The 20,508-nt window shown below is 41.5% G+C and overlaps 1 protein-coding gene across 1 annotated transcript in view; it reads right to left on the reverse strand.

Annotated features, from left to right (window-relative positions):
• The window catches only part of CELSR1 (cadherin EGF LAG seven-pass G-type receptor 1), a 159,355-nt gene that overhangs the window by 15,334 nt on the left and 123,513 nt on the right, over positions 1-20,508 (reverse strand). The window contains exons 15-25 of the mRNA XM_032201043.1: positions 20,188-20,371; positions 19,283-19,384; positions 17,426-17,520; positions 16,442-16,651; positions 13,650-13,833; positions 11,268-11,411; positions 9,906-10,107; positions 9,410-9,577; positions 6,774-6,900; positions 6,214-6,414; positions 1,384-1,558 (exon numbers count right to left, since the gene is read on the reverse strand). Of these exons, the coding sequence (XP_032056934.1) occupies positions 1,384-1,558; positions 6,214-6,414; positions 6,774-6,900; positions 9,410-9,577; positions 9,906-10,107; positions 11,268-11,411; positions 13,650-13,833; positions 16,442-16,651; positions 17,426-17,520; positions 19,283-19,384; positions 20,188-20,371 (1,792 nt within the window). The remainder of the gene's footprint in view (positions 1-1,383; positions 1,559-6,213; positions 6,415-6,773; positions 6,901-9,409; positions 9,578-9,905; positions 10,108-11,267; positions 11,412-13,649; positions 13,834-16,441; positions 16,652-17,425; positions 17,521-19,282; positions 19,385-20,187; positions 20,372-20,508) is intronic.

Below are 20,508 nucleotides of genomic sequence, written 5' to 3' on the forward strand. Positions count from 1 at the left end.
TCTGAAATGCTAGAGAAAACAAAGACAATTTCTATCTGAACTGTCAGGAGTATGTCCAGAGTGGCAGAGCCTTCTGAGCTGCATCTTCTGGTGTGTCCTGGATAAACTGATATAATTGGAAAATATTTATGCACAACTTGATATGGAAAAACTTACCACCTCTCCAGAAAGGACACCCTTTCTCACCTATGCTATGTTTTTGTATTACTCTTCCTTATGTCAAACAGGAAAAAAAAAAAAAAAAAAAAAAAAAAAAACAACAAAACCAACAAAACTCATGTAATTGCAGAAGTCTAACTTGTTCCATAATATTTTTGCAAGCGTACATGATTGATAGCTATTTATTTGATCTGAGAGACATCTAAATCTCTGTCATTGCTGACGGTATGTTGTTATCTGCAAAAATAAAAGCAACTGGGTAAAAGTTAACTGTCTGCCTATGATTTGATTTCCCATATGGCAACAGATACATGCTGAAATAGCTGAAGCAAAAAACCCCACTCCAACTGTTCTGCGAAGCACGCTTCCCAAGGAGCTGTCTGCCTGCATTAACGCAGCGCCATGTGCTTGGGTATCACTGGAAATGTCTGACTGCAAAAATAGCCACGGTGAGGGCGGAGATAGATGTGCTCCCGCGGATCACCCTGGAACAGTTTAAAAGATTACTGCCTCCAGCTTTTCATTACTTTTCCACAACTGAAAGTTATTGCCTTTGTATCTGAAATGATGTAAAAGGCTGCTTGAGTATTCCCAGCTCATTTTCATGCCAAGTAAAACAGAGCTGCTGAAAACCCCTTCAGGGAGCGTTTACTGTTGGTCAAGGGTTCTGCAGTGGGAATGTCCAGGGAGGGGAATACAATGTCCTGTGGGACCATCACTTCTGAAGCCACTGGAGCTACCTCTCCTGGGACTGTGTGTCCATATCCTGGGGCTAACAGCACAGGGAAGGAAAATTTACGAAGACTACAAGCAAAGTTGTTAAAATAAAAACACTCTTGTTCCCAAGCAATGTTAACAATTCCTGTTTTAATCTGGGTGCAATTATGTTTGTAAAACCCTCAGTATCATTTCAGCTGGCACTACAGACATTTGGTGTGCAGATCTGCCAAATTCAGGCTGACTTTCTGCTAATCGTGACTTGGTGATGCCCTCATGCAGGAAAGCACTCAAGTAACAGCAGTAGTGGAGTGCATCCGTAGCTGGATGGCGTAACTTTTATGGTTTAGTGGAGGACTTGTGTGTGGTAGGTCAGAGGTTGGACTAGGTGATCTTGGAGATCTCTTCCAACCAAGATGGTTCTGTGATTCTGTCAACTTTCCTGTATCTGGCCAGCGGAGATGACAGAGAAAGCAAACAAAGCAGTGTGTGGGCAGCTGAGGGTACCTGTTATAATGGCAGGAATGCCCCAGCCAACAACGTAGTAGAATCGCATGTGCCCAAAGTTGATGTTCCTCACTTCGGTCAGCATCCGGTAGATGTGGAGCTGCTCCACGAACATCCATGCAAAGGTGCTCATGTAGAAGTAATGCAGGAGGATGGCAATCACCGTGCACACAAACTGCAGAAGGGAAAGGGCATGGAAATTAAAATTGCTCTTCTGAATCATGCAGCCTGGTGAGTCACCAGCCCCCAAGTGCAGATAAAAAAAAGTGTAATAAAAAGGTTTTGGCAGAAAGAACATACTACCGTTAATTTACGTTTCTGTCATTTCTTCAGAGTTTCAGAAAAGCTGTTCATATTGTGAAAGCCATATATTTTTATATTGTTATGTGGCCTGTTCTGAGTCTGGCTTGGCTTTACCCTATTGGTTCAATGTGCTGTTGGTCGCTGCCCTTGCCCTTGCCCTCCAGGTTCTGTGCTTAATTTCTCTGTGCATATTTGCTGCCCAGGTGACAATTTTGGCTCTTCTGACTGAATTCCTTCTGCTCACAGGCAGGACAGGGCTGGCAGAGCTCCCAGCTCTTTCTCCTGATGTGGAGCAGGAGGTGAGGATGCCGCTGTGGAAGGTGTAGACCCTCTGCCCTGCCTCATGCATGAGTCCCTCCTGTGTAACACTATTCCAGCAAATTCTGCAACAGCGTGTTTAACTGCATCAGCTAACCCAGCCTCACTGCAAAGGCAACAAATTGCTCCTGAGAACTGTCATCCACATCTCTATACTGACTTGGTGTCACCTGTTTCCACATCAAGGGCCAGACTATAGGTTTTCTGTTACTTTTCCAGTGAGAGAGCTATTTCTCCAAGGAATTGTGCTTAATTTGGTACAATTTTGTTTTGTTTTAAATTAGACAATGTGTTGTGCTTGATATTAGTAAAGAAAAGTACATGGAAACTCTGCTTTTGTTTGGCAAAGGTAGACAGGAGGTGAGAGAGAGAGCTTAGATTTTCAGTTCAGGACCTCCTTGCCCTAAAAAAACTTAATTTCTGGGGAGAGAAACTGATGCAGTTTCAGACCAGGAAGAGTGAGCATGCTGAACGTGAGCAATAGAAATGAATCCAGCCTTTCTTGGAGGTATTTTCTTACTAGTTAAATGAAATGTCTCTCACAAATAGGCAGAATTTGATGTGATCTTACGTGTTACTTGCCATGGCAGTAACTCAGGAATGAGCACTGACAGAAATGATATGAAAAGGAGACAGTGAAGTTGCATTAATATGAACGTAAATAGGTAGGCATGAGACTGTTTGGCCATGCTATTATTATTCTCAAAGCTGGAATAAAAATGAACAAGAAGGGTGATGATTTTCATTTGGAAAGGGATAGCAAGATAAAGGTCTGTTTCATTTACAGTCTACAGGAAGTCTTTAAAAAAACTTGAGAAGCAAAGGCATGGACACATCCACAGGCTAAAGCAGTGGCTATCGCAATGACATCGTGACAGTCCCAGGTCAGGATTTGATTTTTATGCCCCACCAGCAGTACAATGAGGACCACTCAGCTCTGCCAGCTGGAGAGCTGCAAAAATTAAGGACCTGCTGAAGCCAAAGGAACTGGGTCCTCAATATGACTAAGAGAAACAGCAACAGTGGGCAAACTGGCAGCTGAAGTCAACTTTGTGGCCAAATGGACACCCTGAACCATCTGACTTTCACAGATTTGCATTTTGGCAATATCTGCCAACCAAGTTTTTCTCCCAACTAAATAGTTTGATAGCTGAAAATAGGAATGACCACAAGATTCCTACAGATGAGATAAAATCTATTCATTAACCTCCTTTCAGAAACAAAGCAAAGGATTCTGCCAAGGATCTGTTGATAATCTTGAATTAAGACCACTTTGAGAAACCACACAATTTTTGTTTCAAAGTATTTTACATAGTGTTTTTGATTTCAGTGTTCCTTTTTAGCATTACTTTTGGTGTTACTTGTGTTCTTCCGTGCCATAACACTCAAAACCTTAATCCATGCTTCTCTGTTAAATTTTACTGAATAAGGGAATCATATAAAGATCGCCAGCTTTCTGAATTCACTCACTGTATCAGCTTTATTCCAACATCAAGTGTAAAACTGTAGCTCACCAAACAGAAGACCTTTCCTCCCTCTGTGTAAGCAGGGCTTTTGTTATTTCTACCTGCACATGTATATGAGTAGACTGTTGCCCTGAACATTACCTTTTTCAGGTAATGGCAAAAAAGACAAAAAAAAAAAAAAAAAAAAAAGAAATCACTTTCTATCAATAGTCCAGGGAAAGATTAAAACCTCACCCAGAAATGTGACTGTTAATTTACAGAAACCCATAAAAGCCAGGCTGGATGCCAAGTAGCACAGCATTATTTGTGCTCCAGCATTCTTTCCCTCTTTATGTTCATCAGTGCATGACTCGTTAGACAACTCTCATTCCATACAGACAGATGAATAATTGTCTCAAGTAGACATGGTTTATGGCCCTTCTAACTTCTCAAATTGACTAGGTAGGCTGTAAGGAGCGGCTTTTTGCTCTATGAAATATATTCTGCAACTTAAAAGAACTTTATAAGTGGGTTAAGGGTTTGGGGCATTTCGCTAAGTCCTGGTAACAGCATAGGACAGGATCACACCAGGAGCCCTGAAACATGAAAATGTTCTCAGAAGAGAACAACCTCACAAAGTACAACCATCAGTAGTTGTGGTACTGCTGAAGTGAACTGTTTTGCTGCTCATAAGCATTTGCTTGGTACTTCATGCTATTAGAAAAGGAATCTGGAAATGAGCAGCCATCACTTACTACCTGACTTTTGGTAAGATGCTTCAGGGATGTGGGCTTGTCCCCCTGCTCCATGGTATTCATGTCAAAGAACTGAAAGTATATAAACTTCCTGTAGTGAAAGGCAATGAAAAATGGGTGTTGTGCTCAAGAAGGCATGGGAAAGGTCAAGTTACACAGAGTGCCGTGGATCAATTGGCAAGGTGAGTTCGTTTGAGCAAGTTATTTTAAGATGCAAACTCATATATTATGAAACAAAGACAATGCAGGTCAAACATGATATGAGACCATATCCCAAGGGGCAGGTCATTGCAAAAAACCTGACTGTAATAGCAGCTAAGGGACTGGAGTTCCTGGTGCAGGTAAATATCTGAATACGGGACTGAAAGCAGCACTGTGAGCTGAAAAGTTTTGTCCAGTTTAGTGCTGACAATCTTCCAAAAGGTAAAGTGGAGGAAAAAAGCCCAGAAAAAAAGGCATTATAGAAATGTGAGTCTTAGAAACTGAAGAAATTAAGCAGCTCACTTTTACTTAGTTTTCCAAATGAAATACTGTTGATTAGAGGCTTCTTGGGAAGACAGTTTTTATAACAGAGGTCTTTCAAATCCATTATGAAAAGGTCTTGACAGCATCCAGGTATTGGAAGCTGAAATTAGACAAAATCCGGCAGAATCTTTAACTGGGATGAGACACTCTGGCACCTTAAACTAACAGAAGTAAGGAACTCTGCCATCCCATCAAATCTCTAAGTCAAGATACTTTCTAAAATATATGTTACAACGCACATGAATATCAGAATCCAGGGTGATATTTTAGGCTTAAGTTACACAGAAAGTGAGACTACATGGTTAGGCATATTGGTGTCATTACCATAACAGTACTGAAACTCATGGAGTGTAGGCATTTTCTCCCATTTCTGTTGCTTGGACAATGTGGAATCAGCAGGGTTCATTTATTTTTTTATGTGTGTTTTCATCTTAAGATTGTGCTTCCCTTTCAAGATTTAGATTAAAACATGTACAGTAAAGGACTTCTAGAAGATACATATTCTGTAGGGTGTTCAGATGATCCCTATGCTGATATTTTGCATATTTTTCATATCTGTAAAAACAAACTTGTATAATTTCACATGCTCTTTCTTGCATCTCATCTCCTGTATGTCTGCTGATTGTTTGGTAAAGGAGCCTGAGAAGCTTGGAAGTTCTGGAACCCTTGCCTGCTTGTCTCCTACCTATCTGCATGGCAATGATGACTTTTGAGATGTCTACTCCTAAGAATTAAGAGCAATACTACATATAAGACTACATAACTAAGATAGCAATGAGGTCCTAGGTAAAGAACACACTTCGTGTGTGCTGTATATCTCATATTCCGTTCATTCATGGCTTGTGTTTCTTGACTTGCACAATGCTGGAGGTGTCTGCACTAAGCTTTGGCAAAAGGTATGATGAGCTGAAGCCAACGGTCACTGTGGCTGGAAATCACAAAACAAGGTGACAGGTTTCCTATTGATTCTTGGATGTAGCAAGCTGTCCCCTGCCTGGCAAGTGGCTTCTCCAGCATGGCCATGATGGGTGTGAGACATGCATACAAACACCTGCACAGCAGTGCCTCACTGACAACCTACCAGGAGCCAACACCAGAAGCCGTTTGGGCTTGTGGGGTACCTGCTGCAGGAGAAACTGGAGAGCCTTCTACTGGACAGACAAAGCAAGACAGAAAGCATTCTGATGGAAAGGAAGGAAGAAATCGGTATTCAGGGTTCATTTCCTGGGATAAGCCTTCAACAGGGCTGCTGTCATGTTTTTCCTCTGAAAACAGCCCATAGATCTATATCCTGGCATTGCTATTCATCACACAAAATACAAAAGAAGATAATCAAACTGTGATGTTTTTCAAAAGACTGTTTAAGCCAAGCAGAAGTAAAAAAGAAGAGAAAGTGAAACAGATGGGAGCAGATAAAAGTCACAATATGAGCCCCTAATTAAAGCTTGACAACACTCTAGCAAAAAGGATGAAGTAACTCTTACCGGGTTATCAGTCTGGTTGATTCCAATGAGAAAGACAAGCTCGGAGAAGAAAAGGGCAGCCACCAGGTTTTTGTGGATGCTGTGCAAGTTGGAGCGCAGCGTGCGGATCAGGACCAGCAGGATGAAGGTGATCAGCAAAGCCACCAGCGAGATGGAAACGGTTGTGTAAGTGACAATCTTCAGGGGAAGCACCTCCCCATTCTGCAGACAGACAGATTGACACAGCCTCTGTGAGTTTTTCCTTTCTTTTCCTCCAATCAACTCTATGTGCTTTCATTACTACTGAGTCAATCTAGAGATCTGCTTTAGGACCAAGAGGAGTGGGTCATGCCATCTCTTGAGTCACTCAACATTTTGAGAGTGTATGAGCCGTACCCAGAGGGAGCAGGGTTAAGCAAGAATCCCAGTGAATTTGAGGCTGGATTGCCCATGTTGAGGCTGCCTTGAGATGCTGAAAACCTGACGGTGTTTATGTCCTTGTTCATGCCATTGTAATGCTAGATGTACCTAATAAGCCCTTGAAGACCAAAGGCCTTGAAAATCACACTGGGATCACCCACCTCTCGTTTTGAAATGTCCATCAGGACGGCAAAGCTGGTCAGGTGGCTGCACTGGCACGCAATATGGCTCTGGTTTCTGGAAAACAGCTCGCATCCCCGGGAGGACCAGGCACCTGTTCCGCCAATCCTGGGGGGAAAAAAGGCATTTCTGGGAGCCATCCTCTGCTCTCGCCCGTGCCTCCTGCTGTGATTACTCTCCAAGACAGTTCTTGCTCCACTACCAGAGAGGAATGTAAGTACCAAGACAGAAATATTTGTAGCTGTCACCTGCCTGAAAATGTCATCAACTTAAAAAACCTTGAATTGATGTATTTTCTGATGTGACACCTGACTTTGCCTGCCAGCCTTTGTGTTTTTGTAACCTTCTGGTTTGAGTTTAAAATAATCTTTTGAAAAATTCACTTTTGTGTCAGTGACCACACAAGCAAGATGAGGAAGCAACTGCACAGAGCAAACTGACCATAACAGGGTGCTGCCACCTCTATGAGGTAAAAAATACCCAAAACACAGACATATTTTTCAGTCATCTCTATTTCCCTAGACTTAGACATTGCTTGTAAAGCTCTTACGTGAAATACATTTCTGCAGAAATATGATTTTGTCATGAAGTTTCTCTAGAAAGAAGACAAGAAGTTAAAAACAATAAATAATATTTTGTATCCAGAAATCTCTTGTATTAACATAATGGAGGAACTGCTCCCTTAAAAATTCTTTCCTTTTCAGCCTTGTGTAACTCCAGTGATGGCAGAAATGATTTTGTATCAATGTTAATTATTCTATTCTGAGGTTAATGAGTAATAAAAACAATGTTGTAGTTACTGAAGGAGTTTTTCTCTTTCAGATATATCACAGTGATCTTCTCCATTCAGGAATAAAACACTTGTAAAACAGCTTTAATATCACTTTCTCTTGAAAAGTACTCACTTTAAAAAAAAAAAAAAAAAAAAAAAAAGCTCTTTTATTATGTTTAAAAGCTGCTTTATAATTGTGGCTGTAAGAAATCACAGACAACAATGCCACTGAAGTTGCCAGCAAATAGCAAATGGATGAATCATGTTTGAGCTAATGAGTTCTTCAAGCCTATACGATGTTTAAAAATTTATGAAAAAGGACTTGCCATTCCCTCATAATTGGCAGAATCATCTATACCTACAAGCAAATAGCACATCAAGAAATTGCTTATCTAACCTTTGTCCTGATATCATCTCAGACTACTTTACATGCAGGCAAGTGGAGTAGTTTATTATTGCTAAGATAATAGATTTCTGTTGCCTCTTCAATCCTTTTAATGATATAATCTTCTTAAGCGTTTGACTAGGAGGCAAACATTTCCTAGGCTAGTGTGCTCTTTTATTTCCAGCACAGGATATTGCCTTTTAGTGAATTTTTCCATAGGTTTACTAGAGTTTTGGGGTCATTAGGACGTGAGTAACAGCTCTTCCTCCTAGCATGGGCTGATAATATCATCTTCTCACTATATACCTGGTTTTATGATTATATATGTAATATTTAAAATATTAAATCTTTACTTGCAGAACATGTAGCCACCTCTGGACACACTTTCTTTTGTTTTATCCACACTCCTGAAATATCTCCAACAGGACTATGCTGCTTCCACAATCCCATAAACTCAACAAAACACTCATGAGAATATACAATTCTTCACATTTTGTAGATCTTCAAGAACTATATGTCTGTATTTTTAACTTTACTAAATACAAGAGACCTAAATGAACTATTTTTGAATATTTCATCTCCTCACTCACACTTCCTTCCTAGAGTCAAACACCCTCTGCTTATGTTTGCTGTCCTGTATCAAAACTGCTTTCTAACAACAGCAAGAGGTCTAAGGTCCCAAAGAAGGTATTTTCTTCCAGTTTTCACTAATATAAATAAAAACAAATACTTAATGGATGATGGAAGGAAAGGTAAGTTGCTTATCAGTGTCACTTTCTTTGGGTTGACTTTTGATTCAAAAATGATCTTTCAGATTTATAACCTTTAATCTTATCATTTTATCTGCAAAGCCTCAGTTCCTTTTACCAATGTGAAGGCTCATTTGTTTGTTTGTTTGTTTTAATATTTTTTGCACTGGCCCCAGCTGAGGCATCAAGGGTGAGTGCCTGTTTGCCTTGCACTCTGTCCATAGTCACTAGGGTGTGATAGAAGATGCAGCCTATATACAAGCTGAATCATCTTCTGGAGATGACCTCTTAAGAGGAGGGCACGGGGCAGTTAGAGTCCTGACTTAAGAACCTCAGCTAAGTCATGAATCCAGGCACTGGAGCTAGACCACAATGAAGCTAGGTACAAATTCGTGGGCAAAAAGAGTGAGCAAACATATGAAGATTGTGAGATTTATTATTGCTGGGTGAAAACAAACCCTAGAAAGACATGATGGCACTGCGTCTGTTAGAAACCACATGGCCAGCCATTTCTTTGAAGAGTTATGGTGATTATTTTTATTTTTCTCAGGTTGATGGGAAGGGAGTACTTGGCTCCATTCCACCAGGAACTAGTTGCCACTTGAATAAACTAAGTGAAAAAGGTTTTCCTCCAGAATTATCCTCCTAGCCAGGACTTCTCTGCTACCGAGACAGTTGCCTTGCACAGCCTTAGAGAAAGCAGAGACATACGTGATGGAGTGATTCCAGAAGACACAGACAGGCTTCGTTCTCTCCTCCGTTTCCAGCATGGCATACTCCACTATGATGGGCTTTTCCACCAGATTGGGAGGAAGCTCCCTGTCACTGTGAATGGCTGTGCTCACTACGGGTGTATTGATAATAGGGCGGTTTGGTAATCTGCAGAAGGAGAAAAAAATCACAAAAATGAGCTAAACGTTAAGATGCAAAGCACAGATTTGGTAGGTTCTGTAAATAAAAGATTTCCAGTTGCTTCAGCTCAGACAGAGAGGTAGTTGCACCATCAGCCTTTCACATAGCTGTGTTTCCAAGGCCTGTTGGCTCTACTGTTGCAGTTGGGCTCCTACAAGGTGCCAGAGGAGGACAAGAGACAGCACTGCAGTGAGAACTGCAGCACAGATGACATTTGGTTCATATAAAAGCAGCTCTGACTTCTCTGCATGCTCAGAGAAAGGCTGGACAATTCACAAAAAGGTTTAAAGCTCACCTCAAGCTCCTTCGGTCGGGATCATAATTTTCTGGCAGGAGATGTCCTAGGGACCGGTAGATAATGACCATGGCAACAGTATGATGGCTTGAGTCATCTGGGTGTCGCTTCCTTCTCTTTGCAAATGTGCTCTCAGGGCTTAGTGCATCACTGTTCACCTTGGAGGATAATTTTTGATTTGAAGGCTTCATTGTAGGTACTGCTATGGAATTAACACAAATATTAAATTCCTTCCACACAACATCAAAGCTATCACTGAAACTGGTAATTTTGCTTTGCAAAGATTCAGAAATATTTCCATTGTTATAATGCTAAGTTTACAGCGCTGAGCATGCTCCTAATGTCACATTCTGTATTTTAATAAAATTTTAACACATTTCATGGTTATAAAACTAAATCATATATCCATTGAACCGTGAATAAGCATTTTGCCTGACTACAAAATAAGCCATTTCTAAGCTAGAAGATCTGTAAGTACATAAATAATCTGTGCATGATTTAGGGAGAACACTGAAACAACATCCATGTCATTATATTGCACATATTTATGACAGAACTAATGATAGTTACAAATACAATAGGTCACACAGGATTGCTGTGTGCTAATTCTTTTGTATAGTGAGCATCCAGTTTTGGCAAGAATCTCTTAAAATTCACATTCCTTTTTTTGTTACAGAAAGGATACTCTATGCAAGCAGGTGCCTCATTTCTGAGGAAGAAGACATACAGATGTACAAGTTTACTCATTATCGTGTGTTATTTGCAAAAATGTTATTATTTCCCAATTCCAAGGATATTCAGCCACGGTACTTGTATAATTACTGCAGAATTACTCTCTATTGTCCCTTGTCCAAGATGCTGTGGTTTCCTCTCAACCATCTCCAGGTACTTCAGAGGCATGGCAGGTACCCCATGGACTCCACAACGTGCCCCCCGTCCCCCTGCCCTACTCAGGACCTTTTTATTTGCTTTCAGGCTGCGACTGCGCAGCTCTGCTCCCAGCTGGGGATCCCCCACCTCCCACGCCCCCTCCTTCCATCTCTGCAGGGACCAGGGAAGGTGGCCGCGGGGGGAACGTCTTGGTGGGAACGGAGGCAGCGCATTTCTCTTGCCTCGACACGGCGGTTCGAGGGGCCGCCAGCGGGACCTGACAGACGAGTACAGCCAGTCACGCAGCCCCCCGCGCTCCCCTCGCTGCCAGCAGGCAAAATGCCTCAGAGGTATGCACAGCTGCTCCGGCCCTAAATAATGTTCGCTTGTGCAGGCAATCGCCCCGCTCTCACCCCAGTTCCACCACGACCAACCACGTGTCCTTGGGAGCTGGTCAAAGTTGCCACCCGAATGTCAGCAGAAGGATTTTACCTTTCCGGTCTGAAGGTCTGAACAGCGTATCTGGGAAGATAACAGATGATTCCAGATCTTTTGGATAATCTTCCTTAATCTCATGAAATCGTGGTATTCTAGCTCCCGTAAAATTAGACTTGTCAAAGATGTCAACAGCAATAACTGAAGGAAAAAAAAAAAAAGTTTGACATAAAACTCACTTTAATTCTTTCAAATGTAATATTGCAACAAAACGGAACATGACTGAGGGGGTAAAATATCTCCACAACACAGAGAAGGGATTTAAAACCCGCAATATAGAGTCAAATCTCTCTCAATTAATGCTTTGAATGACAACTAAAAGTCTGTGTGTCACCATTGATAAATTTATAAAATCACTAATTTATATGGATTGTGTAGGCAAAGAAAAGGCATGTACAGCCCAGTACTGCAAACATTGGAAATAAAAGTGGTATGTTCCAATATCAGACTTGCTTCTGTGGGGAAGGCCAGATCTGCTGCTTCAGGAATATACTTTTTCTACATCTGCTTATCTGATTTTGCAGTTTAAAGAAAACAGCCTGGATTTTACCTGCGAATACTCCTTAGTCCTCCAGCTCCCTTTCCTCTACACTAACAGTTATTCTCTGGCTCACCTCATCAGCTCTGGCTGCTGTCTAACTGCCAAAATATTTAAATGCGGCTGAGTTGGCTTGAACTTTCCCATTTATGAAAAGTCACCGAGTGCCAATTTAGATGTTATAATAAAAGTGAGAAGCTGGAAGTCCTGGGGGTAACCCTACACCAATAGCTGTGATCCATAGCAAGTTCCTATATGAAGAAATATCCAAGTTAAGATCTGCAAATTCCCATTCCTTTCCTAGTCCCTAAATAACTCCCAGATGAGCCATTAGGAAACTCCATTAACACCAAGTTCACCTGGAAAAACTGTTCAAACGAAAACAGAACCCTTTCAGTGCAGGGTTGCCTCATCCCTCCCAAGCTCATGACTTTTTACACAGGAAGAGCTGGTCAAAGAAATCAGGGTTTACAACCTGCAAGAAATTCTGGGGTTTGTTTTCATCTCAGTTCAGTTAAAACACTGAACACATGTTTTTCTGAATGTGAAGATAAAACCATTTTGATTCTGATACTCCTAAATGAAAAGGAAATCTTTTGCTTTGGTTTATCAAAGAGAATCAAAGTATTTGAATTTGGCTCAGTTCAACAACAATCCTTCTCCCCTGGAGTCGATGCAGGACTTTATCATAAACTTTGTAGTTTGACTGCCTCATGCCTCTGCTTTCCTCTGGAAGCTGGGATACGCTGACTCCCATGCTGAGCTCTGCCCATGTGTGGACACAAAGCCCTCAGGCCAAGGTTTGTAGGCAAAGGTGAATTTGCTTCCTATACCAACTGGTGTAGTTGGGAAAATCAGGCAAGCTTTTGCTCTTTCTTCAGGTCTGAAAACACAAGCTGAGGTTGATAATAATTCAGACCACCTGTGAAAGAAAAACAGAACTGCAGAGCCATGGAAATGCTGCTTGGGAGTGACCTCTGAAGGTCATCCAGCCCAGTCTCTTAGAGCAGAGCTGTCACCAACACCCAACCAGCTCAGACTGTTGGTGCCTGGGGAGAAAATGGAATAGAGAGGGAACAGGAGAAGGGGAAAGAGGCAGACCAGGCTGTGATTGCTGTGTTTGACTTGCAGATGTACTGTGGGGACATCTGTGAAGTATGTTACAGCCCTGAAAGTGCAGGTACTGCTATTAGGGGAGGCATTTACTGTGATCGGTAGGGAAAGAGTCTTGGTATGCCTGATGTTTACTTCTCAGTTGAGACCCATTGAGGATTTATTGGACCCCAAGGATCTTGCTCTGGTGATGGGTTTTGCAAGGCTGGGAGGGGTGTTTGAAAGCTTGGATGGATGATTCTGAGAAAATATCTTTCAGCACAGGAACTTCTACAGAACATGAGTTTGTGGATAGGTTTCAGGTTGGTAATGTGGTATATGATCAATAGCAGATTTTCATTTGTTTGTTTTTGCAGAGTAGTAATTCTTCAGGAGGTGGTGTGATGATTCTTAGAAACACATGACCCAGTACGTTCAACTGTAGCAGGTGGTCTCAAAAGGCATCACCTTTACTTACAAACTTTGTCCACCCTATCGTCTGGAAACCATTGTGCCAGAGTAGTGGCACAGCCCAAATGGAAAGCAGATGAGACATCTCCCAGAAAGCCCCCACGGCAACTGAGAGGTATGGATCAAGGCTCAATTGACTTGAAACGAATGCACTGATTAAATCAGAAAGTTCAACGTTTTTGTTTCTCAGTGGGTACTATTAAAAATAGTTAGTACTTCTGTCTAGAACACTTTTAAAGCACTAATACAAAACAGGCATTTTCAACACAGATACTTACTCATGTTAGTAGCAACGATGACAAAAGGTCTCATGTAGGTTTTCTTCATGTTCTGGGCCACGTTGTTGAAATAATCCTCGTAGTGTCTCAGCAGGTGAGCTGTGCCACCCTCTGTTCGCTGAATGTGTTCCCACTGCTCCTTATTGCTGGGATCCAGTAGGGCACTGCCCACTTTGATAATGTTCTGAGAAGCAAAGGACAAACGTAAATTATGAGGCAAACGAAGCACTGGATTCTGAGTAAGGAATATTGAAAATGATTGGCATTACTGCCCCAGGCGAGTGTATAATGAAATATTTTAATGTAGGCACGTTTTTCTTGCTCTTGACCATGTCCAAGTGGCTTCTAAAGATCTCCAAGGAGGAGACCCCACAGCCTCTCTGGGCAGCCTGTGCCATGCTCAGTCACCCACACAGCACAGAAGTGCTGCCTGATGTTTATACAGAACCTCCTGTGTTCCACATTGTACCGATTGTCTCAGAGAGATGAGAGACAAGAAAAGCAGAGTGCTTGGTTTGTACACTACAGCACTCACCTAGGGAACTGAAAATAATGGGATGTTAAAAAAAAAAAACAAACAGCTACTGAAAGAAGTACTGTTTCCTCATCTATTTTTTTTTCTAATTTATTTACCTGATTCTTGGATAATTATGTGAATTTCCATGAAGAATAACAAAAGCAATTTCCAAAAAGAATAACAAATATTAACTTGCATTTACACATAAGACAAATTATGTTGTTCTCCCCCTGTATTTACGTTTCTCCCCCATGTTTATGTTTCTTACAAACACTTTTAAAAAGGAGGTTCTAGATAAGGACCTGCTGCTTCTGCTCTTTGCTATGAGAATATTCAAAGGAACCTTAAAGAAGAATGGAAGAACAGACAACAAGAACCCCTAAAACAGTGTTAAATGGCTTAAATGGGAAAGATACAGGGTTTAAATGGGAAAGGAGCAGTGTTTAATCTTGGTATACATATGGACTACATTATTGTGTTAAAATCTAATTCCTAACTCAGGTAAAATTGTAATAAATGATGATAGAATTAATCACCTCAAGCTCTACAGTAGCAGAGGGAAGTATCTGGATGTACATAACCCTTCTTTTAGAAGCAGACAGGGAAAGTGCTGTATTCCCTAAGTATTCCCTGAAGCTGCAAGCTTGTATTTTGGATAAAAAAGGCTGCCTTTATCTAGGATGAGAAGCACTACATGGTTCCCCAGGAACGAGGAGACACATGCTGTACTTGGTACCAGGCCTCCTCACCACTTGTGAATGTTATTTATGTTTTTTGGATCTGTTATATTTTTCAGGCTTCTTCCAAAGACTATTAAAAAAAAATCCTTTTTCTCATGAGCATTACTGATTAGTTTTCAAATTCTTGACCTACCCTAAAAATATTTAGGGAGTTTTTGAAAACATCATCCGTATGCATTTTAGTTCCAAGTGCAGAGAATAATAAATTAAAGCAGCCTCCTTTTTTACTTTTGTTCTTATTTTTTCTTAAGAAAGCATGTTAAAAATTCAGTTCCTTCTCAAGATCTGAATAGGGGAGTTCATTCACCCCAGAGCCAACAGTTTGTCAGCAAACAGTCTCCTTATGGAAGGAAACATGGAATCTCTTTAAACCTGGTTTATCTAAGATGATAAATGTTTTCGAAGTTCTTCATTGTCTGTTGACTGCACAGCCCAAGACACCAAGGAATTTTCTTAGCCATGTTCCCATCTACTCCCACCTCATGGGGAGGTGGCGCAGCTCCCTGGCTTCCTGGTGCATCCTGGTTCTGCACAAGGTCTCCGAGTTCACCCTAACATCTGCCAGAGCTGGCTGGTTCCACTGGAGCCCCTGGAGTGGTGAGCTAGGTGTAGCACGCCTTTGGAGGGAGCCAGACCACCTCTGGCTGGCGCAAAGGCTGGTCTTAGCCTAAGGAGGGTTGCTCCAGCATCCCTATGCTGGCACAATTCCAGCTTGGGCTCTGTATTGTGCCACGGTTGGGATCTTGGGAGCAGCATTGCCAAATGTGGGCAGCAATATCCCGTACTGCATGCGGGATTGAGGGGAGCTCTGCCAGGCTGAGCACGGGACATCTCACCTGGTCACAGAAAAAACACAACTTCCTCCATGTCTGACATTTTTCCACCACAACAACAGGTTCCCCCTGTCAAAGAGGGTGCTACAGCTTGTTCTCTACACCTCACCAGGTCTTTGGTAATAACTGGGTCTTTCATGAAGGTACTGACTAGCAGAAGCCCTCTGGCATGCATTTCCAGTATTTGCATGTGCCTGTATCACTTAAAATTTCAATATAGTTTGGAGTCTCTTTCAGCATACCAACTGCTTAACAGATATGATTCGAGTGTTTCCAAAGTTGAATTGTAAAAAAACTTCAGAGTCAGTAGCTGGCTCAGATTTCACTACATATTTAAATGAAAATGATCAAATTAGGCAGGTTTTCCAACAAAATTAAATACAGTAGACAAAACCAGGACTATCCAGGAATAGTACATCAACTTGATTAGTTTTTAATTTGAGGAATTTTACTTTTGGATGTTAATATTATGCGATTTATTGTAACAGTGCTTTCTACACATGATGTGCTTTCTTCACACATGATGCATAACCAACTTCCCACTCTAAATTGAGAAGACTGACTCATTTGTGAGACAGGTTAGAACAATTACATAACGTTCACTCCTTGGTCTAAGACAAATTCAATTATCAGTTTTCAATTCTCACACAACTTTTCAGGGGAACTGTAAAGGCTGAGCACAGTGCATACTATCGCTCTTACCTCATTGAATTCCACATCCCTCGTGGCTGCTAGGTCAAACCCTTGCTGCTGGCTCTCATACTTTAGGACCCGGATCATCATCTGGTAAGCTGTCCTCACATCATTGCCATACAAGCTGTGGGTGTATTTGGTGGCGTTCTGCAACACTCTCACAATCCGTATGGTTTTGTCTCCATCCAGCTTGGTCTCATTGCGATGTAACTTCTCATTCTGAACCAGAGACAAGAATGAAGGAAAAAAAAAACAACAACGTGTGATTTATGTATGTATGTATGTATGTATTTATTTATTTACACTCTTCATTTAGGGAACTTCGACACAAAAGTGTCATCTGATCCAAATGGTGCTTGTCTTGAGGAAGGGTTGATAGGACAGCTCAATGGAAAATGTAACTCAAGAGCCAGAAAAGCACAAAGGTCCAGATGGGAAATGAGAGGGTCAAGGATTTGGTCAAAGGATGGAGTTCAGGGACTTCAAACTGGAGTCTTACAGATGATCATTTATAAAATAAAGACAGAAACTATAGGATATCTTATGAAGTGTAAATATTAAAAACATGTTTATTAGTGCTGAGAAAAATTAAGCAACAGGAGAGCAACTAGAAACAAGGTAAAACAAGAAAATAAAGAAATGTCTTTAAATTTAAGGAAAAATTACAATGGATCACTGGAAAAAAAATGATCATTGTGCTGGATTATTATCTATGTAAATCAACGCTGTCCATACGAAGTCAATGACAACATGAAAATTCATATCAAATAGGGATTTGGACTACAGTGTCAATAGTCACTGGATGCTACAGTGCACACCTCAAAATATGGTTATGAGGTTATCAAGAATAAATATATCCTTTCTAGACTTAACTGGATTGGAGAAACTGTAGATTTCATAGTGTTCTGGGTGTGTTCATTATATGCAAACACTGCTGGGTCCTGACAGGCTGGTCAGACTCTGGAGGACTAAACACAAGAAAACACAGCTTACCATGATTTTAAGATCCACAAAAGTGTTGGTGGTACAGTTGAAAAGCTCAGGAGGCAGCCAGCCTTTCTCAATGTTACAGTGGCGAACGGCATTTCCTGAAGGAGACAATGCATGAATAGTAAATAACATCCTGAATTGCTCTGGATAAACCTTCATAGATTTCTGTTTTCAGATTTCTTAGCGATATACACATACTTCCCTTCCCAAACTGGCATTCCTTCCTGAGAAAAGTTAAAAGTTAGACAAGCTTCAGATCCACCCAACCACTCTCAGCCGCCCTGCCCCAATGTTCTCTAACAAATTCACCAATTTATTTATATCAAACATGAGAACGACTGTGCATTTCCTAAATATTTATGAAAACATAACCCTGCTCAGATTTCTGTGCAATAGCCTGTATAGGAAGACCACCCCGATAAATGCTATTTTCATGTCAATACATGCTGGTGCCTTCACACACAGCGCGCAGTAGACACTTCAGCCAACACAAATAATTTCCTTTTGCCACTTGTGAGTGGTTTGTGAGCGGCCTGCTGTTTAACCTACTATATTTTACTATTTGTCAAATCATTTTAAAAGGTGATTCTTGGCTGTGAATCCTTCAAAACGAATCGCAAGTTATCAAATTCAAAACTAACATTGTGCTAGTTAACTTTGGATACACATTGCATGTGTCTAAGCAATGTAATTACTACTATCTAAATAACAGAACTGTAACTGATAGAACAATAACTATATTAATTCTTTTCCATGAATACACATTCAAGCCTCAAATTCCTAATTGAATATTCATTATTATAAAGCCGACTTTCTTTGAATTCACTGTAAAACATATTCTGTAAAATTCACTTAAAATGTGCATCCTAAGAGCATCCCTGACTGCTATTTGCTAGAAGAGACACTGGCGTCAACCACAGGAACAGTGTGCATTTAGTGAGAAAGCTTATTTTAATTCAACTTTAAGGTGTTTAGCAATGCAAATACTGTCTAATTAAAAAAAAAAAAAAAAAAAGTGTGGGGAGAATTTTACATCTTAAAATCTTCAGAAGTGGAACTTGGGTGACCATGACTCTTCTGAACTCCTGCATCCTCCCAAGTAATAATTGGAAAAGTTACACAGTCATTGTAATTCATTGAACCTGAAGAGTGCAGGTAAGAGTTCCTGGGTCTAGAAATTAGACAGAATTTTGTTTCTGACAGAAGAGCCTTAGGAAAAGATTGTGAACACTTGTTTTCAAAAATCTGCTTTGGTTTTCTGTAAGATAAATGTTTTCAGGGACATGCATGAAAAAACAGATTGCTATTCATTCACAGTACAAAATGACACAGCTCATATGCTCGGTAAAATACGTCTTTCAGGCATGTGAATTATGGTTTGCAGAAAAGATATCTGGCAGAAAAACGCAAGTTCTGCTGTACCTCTTAGCACTGCTAGTCTGCAATGCCAATAAAGTGATCACCATGCAAACATTTTTCATCATTTTATCTTTGCCCAGAGGAGCTGTGTTGCTGGAGATGATGTGTAAGTCACTAGAAACTAAAAGTTACATTGGTAAGAAGTGTTTGAACAACAGTAACCAGAATATTGGACTGTGCTTTTCTGAAAATACGGATACAGAATTTCTGTTCTTTGTGTGTGTTTACCTGCTGCACTTTCGTATTTATATTTTGGATATTTCAAATGTATTTTAACAGTTCTTGAGTTTCAGCTAAAGTTTTGTCCTTGTGACATGCATAAGCTATGTGGTAATCTCTAGACTCAATGAATTAACACCATTCCCTATGCACACATTTTTTGCTGTTCCCCCTGTGCCCACATGTAGATAAAGCAGTTAATGTTTTCCCCAGGGAACTTACCCACTGATCCCTTAGGACACGGCACGGCAGCTGGCTGGCCAAACTTGGTCTGTGGCCACCAAATACCAGCCTCGAAAGCTTTGGGACACCCATTATAAATTACTGAAAGCAGAAGAAGAAATGATGCAATTTTTTGGAGAAATTAAAATCACAGAGGAACAACTAGAAGGTATTCCAGATTGCCAAAGGGACCTTCCAACCGTTTCCAAGCCCCAATAGGATGCTTGCTCTTTGCAGCGCCTCCCAAGCTTTAGCCCATCACCTGCTCCTGGTTCAGCAGCACAGTTGGACAGGTACAGGCATAGGAGACCTCAGGGTGATTATGGGGCTCTGCATCTTGGTTCTGCATCTCTCTGCCTGATCCTTTATTGTGGGAACACATTTCCCCGTCATTTCACCCACACGCTGCGGTGAGATGACTGCTGCAGCTGCTTTGTGCTGATTGCAGGTGGAGGGTGGGCGGGTGAGAGGACAGGCAGGACAGGCAAGGCAGGGAAGAAAGGCAGCTGGAGTGTGGCACAGGACGTGAGGGCTTTCACCCACCCCGTCAGCTGTGGCACAGCCACATTATTCTGTACTGGTAGATGAAGTCAGGCTTCTTGCAAAATTAGGATTAGGGTGTTTTGCTGTTTCCCTCTAAGCTAGCTATATTTCCACTTGATGGAAATATGAATTATTTTTTCCTTTTTTTTTCCCCAGCCCCTGTGAGTCATACTGGCACAAATTTAGGAGAAGGGGTGCAGATTTAGGCTACTGCACCCCTATTGCCCTGCTAGAGCCACCCCACTGGCCTCACAGGCACCCCAGCAGGCAGCAGCACACCCAGCACTGCGCTCCCCACATCTCCCCACTGCCCTCAGCTCCAATCCTGCAGCCCCAGCCCGGCACTGCTGGACGGGGTGTACCTTCACAGCCCTTCAGGGTGACTTCGGCAAAGGGGTTGTCACAGCGGTTGCACTGCCGCCCTATGACTCCGGGTTTGCAGGGACACTGCCCCGTCTCCATGTCGCAGGTGCGCGTGTGGGAGCCCGAGGGGAAGCAGTCGCAGGGATAGCAGGTGTCGCTGCTCTGTGGCCGGTAGTAATTCGCCTAGAGAAGCAGAAAAGGACAGACGATGAGGTATTTTACTTGTATCCCAAATATAAGCATTTGCTCGTGTTTCTGAAATGCTGGTCTAGCAGCACGTGCTTCATAAAAGGGCTCATTGAGCCGAGCACAGGATAATG

The sequence above is a fragment of the Aythya fuligula genome, chromosome 1 (genome assembly GCF_009819795.1).
Source record: "Aythya fuligula isolate bAytFul2 chromosome 1, bAytFul2.pri, whole genome shotgun sequence".
Lineage (NCBI taxonomy): Eukaryota > Metazoa > Chordata > Aves > Anseriformes > Anatidae > Aythya > Aythya fuligula.